An 8916-nucleotide genomic window follows, 5' to 3' on the forward strand; every position below is an offset into this window, starting at 1 on the left:
AGTAGGCTTTGGTGTCCATTAGACTTTGAATCTCTTTATTATAATACTTAAAGGCTGTAAATGCTATCAGATTTCTCCTAAAGAATTATAGGCAAAGTTGCTTACAGTTGGTCAGTTCAGTCACTCGTCATGTCTGACTCTGCAACCCCATGGACTACAGCATGCCAGGCTTCCCTATCCATCACCAACTCCCAGAGCTTGCTCATACTCATGTCCATTGAGTCAGTGTTGCCATCCAACAGTCTCATCCTCTGTTTCCCCCTCTCCTCCTGCCTCCAGTCTTTCCCAGCATCAGGGTCTTTTCTAATGACTCAGCTCTTCGCATCAGGTGGACAAAGTATTGGCGCTCCACCTTCAGCATTAGTCCTTCCAGTGAATATTCAGGACTGATTTCCTTTAGGATGGACTGGTTTGATCTCCTTGAAGTCCAAGTGACTCTTAAGAGTCTTCTCAAACACCAAAGTTCAGAAACATCAGTTCTTTGCTTACAGTAGCCAGCCAGAAAAACAAACCAAAAAACCAATGCTTAACCTTTTCCAAATATCCATGTACATGCTCAGCTTTGATCAACAATAACTATGTCGATCATCATGTGTCTTCCTTCCTATTTGATGGACATATTTTCGAAGTTCAGCCAGTAAGTTTCCATACGCTGCCTGGTTAGAGAGTGACAGCCACCAGGGAACACTCAGGGTTCCCATTCAGGGTGCCTGGGTCTGCCATCATGCTGTCACCCTTAGTAACGGGGTCAAGACCGAAATAATTGTGTTACACAGGGCTTAGCAACTCCATGGATTATGCTGAAGATGATCACAAATCTGAAGAACTAAACGATGTCTTCCAGCCCTGGGCTGTGAGATAGGAGGACACTCTGCATACTGTCCTGCTCTGTGGACTGTCAAAACCTTAAACTAGATCCTATTAAACCAGTGCATTTCTATCATCTCTGAATTATTAGACCCTTCTGGAGTCTTCTGTTTTCAGCTGATACAAATTAAGGCTCTAGGTTTCCTGACCTCATGCTGTGAAATATTTGTTAAGCCCCAAACTCACTTGGGATTCCCAAGTGGTGCCAGTGGTAAAGAACCCGCCTGGCAATGCAGGGGATGCAGGAGGGTCCGGATCCCTGGGTTGGAAAGATCTCCTGGAGGAGCAAACGATAACCCACTCTAGTATTCTTGCCTGGAGAATCCCATGGACGGAAGAGCCTGGCCGGTTGTAGTCAATGGCGCTGCAGAGTCTGAAGCCACTGAGCACACACTCACTCAGGCTCAAGCATGCGCATCCTCACATGACAGGATGTAATGTGGGAGACGACAGCAAGTTCATCTTACTGGCGGGATCGCAAGCCCTGATGAGGAGGCTGGAGTAGAAGCCGACTTGCCGGTTACCTTCCTCCACCTGTAACAGCATCACCTCTTTCTGGAAGGAAGTGGGGAGAAGCAGGAACCATAAGATATCATCAGTTTCATCACCTACATTTTTCCATGAGGAAGCTGAGGTTTGAAAGAGGAAAAAGGCAAACAGCACAGAAGGGCCCCCTGGGTGCAGCTCTGGCCTGCATTCTGGGGCTTTACCCACCTCACTGCTCAGGGACCCTGCAGGGCCCAGTCCTCCTGCAATGCTCCACATGACCAACAGGGGGAGCATGGAACCTGTCCCTGCTGGCTCCAGTTCTGAAAGCCTGAGATGGTTAACCAGCTCCCCATCCACAAAGAGGATAGACAGAAAGCAAGAGGAAAAAGAATATTCCAGAAGGATGTACATTGAAAAGCAAATTCCCTGATGATCCCTGACCCTGTTACCCATTCCCTCTTCTTTGTGATGCCAGAGATATTCTTACAGGAACACAGGCCTGATTATGTGTATTGACACAAATGGAAACACACTGTATACCAGCATTCAACCTATTTTTTTCTCTTCTCAATTTGTACTGGGGATGTTTCCATGTCAGGGCATAGTAACCTGTTATATTGCTTGGTTTTCTTTGTATCTGAACAGTTACCTGTTTAAATACAACCTTTAGATTATTTTAATTCAGCCCCTCCTGTGGACTGCAGCATACCAGGCTTCCCTGTCCATCACCAACTCCCAGAGTTTGCTCAAACTCATGTTCATAGAGTTGGTGATGCCATCCAGCCATCTCGTCTTCTGTTTCCCCCTCTCCTCCTGCCTCCAATCTTTCCCAGCATCGGGGTCTTTTCTAATGAGTCAGCTCTTCCCATCAGGTGGTCAAAGTATTGGAGCTTCAGCATCAGTCCCTCCAATGAATATTCAAGACTGATTTTCTTTAGGATTGACTGGTTTGATCTCCTTGAAGTCCAAGGAACTCTCAAGAGTCTTCTTGAACGCCACAGTTCAAAAGCATCAATTTCTTCAGTGCTCAGCCTTTATGGTCCAGCTCTCACCTCCATACATGACTGCTGGAAAAACCATAGCTTTGACTAGATGGACCTTTGTCAACAAGTAATGTGTCTGCTTTTTTATGCTGTCTAGATTTGTCATAGCTTTTCTTCCAAGGAGCAAGCGTCTTTTAACTTCATGGCTGCAGTCACCATCTGCAGTGATTTTGGAGCCCAAGAAAAGAAAGTCTGACACTGTTTCTCTTGTTTCCTCATCTATTTCTCATGAAGTGATGAAACTGGATGCCATGATCTTAGGTTTTTGAAGATTGAGTTTTAAGCCAGCTTTTTCACTCTCTTCTTTCACTTTTATCAAGAGGCTCTTTAGTCCCACTTTGCTTTCTGCCATAAGGGTGGTGTCATCTGCATATCTGAGGTTATTGATATCTCTCCCAGCAATCTTGATTCCAGCTTGTGCTTCATCCAGCCTGGCATTTTGCATGATGTCCTTTGCATATAAGTTAAATAAGCACGGTGACTATATACAGCCTTGACGTACTCCTGTCCCGATTTGGAACCAGTCCATTGTTCCATGTCCGGTTCTAACTGTTGCTTCTTGACCTGCATGCAGCTTTCTCAAGAGGCAGGTAAAGTGGTCTGGAATTCCCATCTCTTTAAGAATTTTCCATAGTTTGTTGTGATCCACACTGTCAAAGGTTTTGGCTTAGTCAATGAAGCAGAAGTAGATATTTTTCTGGAATTCTCTTCTTTCTATGATGCAATGGGTGTTGGGTATTTGCTCTCTGGTTCTTCTGCCTTTTTCTAAATCAGACTTGAACATCTGGAAATTCTTGGTTCACATACTTTTGAAGCCTAGCTTGGAGAATTTTGAGCATTACTTTGCTAATGTGTGAGATGAGTGCCATTGTGCGATAGCTTGAACATTCTTTGGCGTTGCTTGTCTTTGGAATTGGAATGAAAACTGACCTTTTCCAGTCCAATAGCCACTGCTGAGTTTTCCAAATTTGCTGGCATATTGAGCACAGCACTTTAATAGCATCATCTTTTAGGATTTGAAATAGCTCAGCTGGAATTCCATCACCTCCACTAGCTTTGTTGATAATAATGCTTGCTAAGGCTCACTTGACTTCACACTCCAAGATGTCTGGCTCTAGGTGTTTAAACACAACCTTTTAATACAACCTGTTTATATACAACCTTTAGGTTGTTTCAAGTCTTTCACTTCTCCTCTTGACAATATTGGGTAGGTTTCCTCGTGTCCTGAGTATGTTTCTTTGCCCCATGTGTCCCATATGTTTGGGGTGAATTCCTCCAAGTAGAATTGAGAGCCCAGGATCTTAACCATCACTGGGTACCCCGAGGTCTAGCCCACCCCCGAAGAAGTTAAACACAGCTTGTCTTCTGCAGGTTGGATGGCCCAGAGATTTGGAAGGCTTTGACTAGGGTTCCATCAGCAACATTCAAGCAGAGCGGGCTCTGGGTGCCAGTGGTATCTGAGTTCCCACCCCCGGTACCTGTTCAAACTTGCTCCTGGCATGGCTGAGATGAAAGCTGGGGTCCCAGGTTGGGGAGAGTTCCTGCTCCTCACCTGCCCTATCCCTAGTCCCACTTCACCTTTCTCTTCTCCGCTCAGCTTATCCATGCTGCACGCGTTTCCTCCTGATCCTCCCCGTCCATGACTCCTTTGGACGTGTGTGTTTCCTCCGCTCCCTGTAGATCCTGGGAATGACCAACCAGCCCCATCCTGAGCACACCCCCACCTTCCCTGCCTCCAGGTGCCTCTCCTCTTAGGGGCTACCAGGTGACTTCACCTCCTATCACACATCCTCAGACAGCTTCTCTGGCTATTGAATTTGTGTTATAATTGTTTCAACCAACTGAGCTTCTATCAAGACCATGTCCCCACGATAGGTTCTATTCCAGAGACCTACAGACCTCTTTTGCTTCCCTGAGTTGAAACTAGCACTCACAAAACAGTGTTATATTAGGTAACCGTTGTTAAGTTCTATGTCAAATTAGGTAGTCGCTGAAAATGTCTTAGGAATTAGGGCAGAGGGAACAGAACAGCTGGTGAACGTGGGCCTGGAGATGGGCCTTCAAGGGCGGAGACTTTAAATAGCTCGACGGTATCATCACGGACAGTGACATGAAGGGATAGTTCCTGTTACTGCAGGCGCGGTGCTGGGCGTAAGAAGCTGGTAATTAGAGGTGTCAAGGCCAAGGCCGTGTTCTAGCCGAGATCCCAACCTGAGTCTGTCTGGCTCCCATCCGCTGCCCCTCTCTGCTCTCTCACAGCCGGTGCCCCAGCTTGTTGGGACTGGTTGGCAGACAGAGGACCCCCCGCTTGCATCCCTGGTCCCTTGACTGACAGTTTGATTGTCATTCTAGGACTTCTGCCACGGGCAAGTGATGTGGCCGCCCCTGAGTGCCCTACAGGTAAAATTTGCTGAGCCCGGGCAGTCCTGCAAGCAGGTGTGTCAGGAGAACCAGCTCATCTGTGAGCCGTCCTTCTTCCAGCATCTCAACAAGGACAAGGACCTGCTGAAGTAAGTGCTGGAGCGCGGGAGGGGCGGCTCTGCCTCCAGCTCGCCTCGGGCTTACAGCTGGGTTGACAGGGATGAAGTTTGCGTTTCTAGGCTCTAGGTTCAGGGGCTGTTGGAATAAATTGTGGAGAAGGAGCAGGTCACACCACGTCTCCCCCTACCCAGAGAAAGTTGGCCTAGCATTTTTACTGTTAGGTAGATGAGCTCACCTGGCCTGCTGATACATTTAGAATTCAAATGGGGGTGTTGTATGTGCATAAATAATGCCAAGTCTGGGCTTGGAGATGGTGGGAGGTGTCAGTTAGCTCTTTCATACCCAAGAAGCGTAAGAGCCAAGATGGGCCCAGAACCGCAAGCATGGGTGGACCCGCCCCTGAGGTCCCGGGCTGAAGCCAGGTCCCCAGGTGGCATCTAGCAGAGTGACAGTCTTCAACCCTGGAGTCAGGGAGCAATGAAAAATATGGGCAAGGACCTGGCACAGAACTGCCCACAGCAAATCCCCTGCTGCCCTCCCCTCCTGTAGCCTCGTCCCCTTTGCACTTTATTCCAGCCCTTGTGGAATGAGTACATCACAGCGGCTGTGAGCCTAATGAGTGCATCACAGTGGCTGTGAGCCTGGCCCTGCCAGGTCCCTGAGGGTCCCCGAGCAGGGTGGCGGGCACAGCACTGGGATCACAGCCCAGAGTCGCCCAGTGGGGTCTCTCTCTCGCCAGTGTTGCTTCCCTTGTGCTGCTTCTGTTACTTACAGTTGTTGTTTAGTCGATAAGTCATGTTCAACTCTGCCATCCCGTGGTCTACAGTCCGCCAGGCTCCTTTGTCCGTAGGATTCTCCACGCAAGAGTACTGGAGTGGGTTGCCGTTTCCTTCTCCAGGGCATCTTCCAGACCCAGGGAATGAGCCCGCGTCTCCTGCATTGGCAGACGAGTTCTTTACCACTGAGCTACTGGGGAAGCAGTTACTGTCAGCAACACCGTTACTTTCCTTTTGTGGTGGCATTTTGAGTTTGGTGTTTACATTTTCCATATTTTCATCTGAGGTTTCTTCTGGCCCCTGACTCATGACCTCAGTCAGGGCTAAATCTGTGCCTCAATATTTATCGCACCCACCCTGGGCTTGTGACTCAGCTGGTAAAGATTCCACCTGCAATGAGGGAGATGTGGGTTCGATCCTGTGTTGGGAAGATCCCCTGGAGAGGGGAAAGGCTACCTACTTCAGTATTCTGGCCTGGAGAATTCCATGGACTGTATATGGGGTCGAAAAGAGTTGGACATGACTGAGCGACTTTCACTCACTGGGCCACAACCTAGTTAATTAGCCATCACCTCCCTCCCAACCTTAATAGCTCTAATGTGGTGTTTTCCCCTAGGGGGTTTGTTCTCCCAGCCCCAGATATTCTGCAGAGCAGTCATTTGGTCCCAGTCTCTTTTTTTTAACTTATTTATTAGCTGCGCTGGGTCTTTGTTGCTGCACAGGATCTTCTGCAGTTGCAGCGAGCGAGGACTACTCGGGTTGTGGTGCATGGGCCTCTCATTGCAGTGACTTCTCTTGTTGTGGAGCGTGGGCTCCAGGCACTCAGGCTTCAGTAGTTGTGGAGCCTGGGCTTAGTTGCTCTGTGGCACGTGGGCTCAGTAGTTGGTTGCTTCCAGGCTCTGGAGCACAGACTCAGCAGTTGTGGTACACGGGTTGGCATGTAGGTTCCTCCCCACCCAGGGATCAAACCTGTGTCTTCTGCAATGGCATGTAGATTCTTTACCGCCTGAGCCACCAGGGAAGCCCCTGCCCCAGCCTTAGGGAACAGCATGACTCAGGGCTCCAGGCTTACAGGTCTCCATTCTGGCTTCATACCCTGTTAGAGCACAGTTGGCCACTGCACTTATCTGGGCACAGTGGTCTGAGCTGGCCTGGCCCTGCCTGTAAGCCTTACTATGCTCACCTCAAGTAACAAGGTGTAAAACCCTTTTCAGAGAGGAAACATGATCTCTAGCATCTTGCCTGCAGGGCTCCTTTCCTGAGTAGGGACTCGGGGGATTCTACTTTTTCTCATTTTTTATTATATGAAGACCAAGATCAGAGGTGGCCTCAATTCCACCAGCAGAATAGAGGCCAGGCCAGCAGAGTTGGTCAACATCCTGTTCTGCAGCCATGTGAGAGGCAGCGCTGGTCTGATGTCTGTGATGCTAGAAGCTTCTACCTCCAGAGTACATGTCCCCAATTCTAAGTGCAGGAGGAGCTTCCCACTCACCGCTGTTGCAGACCACTCCTGTACCAAGGTGGCTTCCTGAGAACGCTGAGTGTCTCCCTCTGTTTGACAGGAAGTCTGGCGTCACTAGGGACAGACTGCTAGCTGTCCACACCCAACTGTCCATGTGCAGCCCCGCCTACCTCTGGAGGAGGCAACCCTGATGGGACTGCTCAGAGGCGTGGGCCTTCCTGGCCAGGCCGGGGGCTCAGAGAGCCCAGCACCCCACCGAGCCTGTAGGGGAACAGGAAGGGGAACCACTGGACCCATTTCCTCTGTTCTGTCAATCTTCCCACCTATAAAATAGGGACATCCCCAGTGATGGTGAGCCTGTATACAGCAAAGTCCTTTCCTCCAGGATGTGGGCCACGGAGCAGGCCTGAAGTCACCAGGCTGCGACCAGAAAAGCCAGTCCCCCGCCCCCACCTCAAACCCCACCCCACCCCCCACCAGCAATCCCGGCAGGCAATCCCGTACACCAGGCCGAGCCCAGGGGAGAAGAAGGACTGGGTGAGGGGCTACCTTGGGCCAGGCCCTTTGCCAAGGCAATACTTAGCAGCCCCCTCCCACCTATCCCCTTGTAGATCTGTGGGTTTTCTCCCTAGAAGGCTGCTGCGAATGCTAATTTTGCAATAGAGCTGCCTGAAATTAATTTTCTGAACATAAGAGCCCTATTGAATACCTTTGTTTCTGCATTTGTAAATACTGATAATGTCATAGCTCTCTGGCAAGTCTGCTGAGTGCCTCCTCAGCGCAGCAATCCTGGCTGATCCATATTCATGGCCACTTAGCAGTGAGCGGCTCCTCCCAGCCCATGCTGCTGTTTCTCCTCCAGCTTGGGGCCTGGCTCTGAGTTTAAGCTCCTTTCCGCCTCCGGCTGTCCCCAGCCTGTCCTTGCCATGCAGTATGACTTGACGTGACAGATGTCAAGTGTCCCGTGCTGTCATTTTGACTCGGGGAGTCAGGCAGCTGGTCTTGGAGCTCCTGCTCAGGTGGGGCTATGGGAGTGACAGAGACGCGACCACAAACCCCTGTGCACAGAGCGCACGGGATTCAGGGGCGACCTCACTTGACCCAGACCAGGCCCTGCGAGGTCAGAGGACAGAAGTCCTAGAAAGAGCTGGAGTCCATGCTGATGGGGTCCTGGGGGGAGCACTTCACCCCCAGAAACAGAAACACATGTTAGTGAAAGACCTCCTGTGTAATGCTGCTACCTTTACCAGTTGTATCCTCTAGAATATTAATGTATTGAGTTTGGGGTAGTTTTTTATTTCTTTGAAGAGCAATTCTAAGCCATGAAGCCTGGACTGTGAGCACTGTGGTGCCTTAGTGCCTCAGAGCGGTGACAAGGGAGCTTGGGGACACTTGGTGGATGCGGGGCTGGGATTAGCAAGGTGGAGCAGGGGGATGGGGGGGAGGAGGGGGACCAGCAGGTGGGGCCCAGCCTCCTTCCTTTCATCCTGCATGGGTGTGTGTGGAGAGGGCTGCGGGGCTTCTGTCCTCTTGGGAAATAGGCAGCCCCATGGGAAGGGGGAGGCCTGGCCTTTTTCTTGTTTCAAGAGCTCCAAGCTCTCCGGCGAGGGCTGAAGGGCCTCAGAAGCCCCAGTTCCCATCCTGTGAGAGAAGCCGTTGAGGGCAGTTAGAGAGAGGCGAGCACCCCAGGGCTGCAGAATGGAAACAGCACAAGGTGTGTGTGTGTGGTGTGTGTGTGAGATGGAAACAGCACAAGGGGTGTGTGTGTGTGTGTGTGAGATGGAAACAGCACAAGGGG

General features: G+C 50.2%; 1 protein-coding gene across 2 annotated transcripts in view; it reads left to right on the plus strand.

Annotated features, from left to right (window-relative positions):
• MGAT5 (alpha-1,6-mannosylglycoprotein 6-beta-N-acetylglucosaminyltransferase) overlaps nucleotides 1–8916 on the plus strand; it is a 394846-nt gene that overhangs the window by 380518 nt on the left and 5412 nt on the right. For both annotated transcript variants that reach the window (XM_040228417.1, XM_040228416.1), the window contains exon 17: nucleotides 4752–4909. In XM_040228417.1, the coding sequence (XP_040084351.1) occupies nucleotides 4752–4909 (158 nt within the window). The remainder of the gene's footprint in view (nucleotides 1–4751; nucleotides 4910–8916) is intronic.

The sequence above is a fragment of the Oryx dammah genome, unplaced genomic scaffold (assembly GCF_014754425.2).
Source record: "Oryx dammah isolate SB20612 unplaced genomic scaffold, SCBI_Odam_1.1 HiC_scaffold_27, whole genome shotgun sequence".
NCBI classification, from domain to species: Eukaryota; Metazoa; Chordata; class Mammalia; order Artiodactyla; family Bovidae; genus Oryx; species Oryx dammah.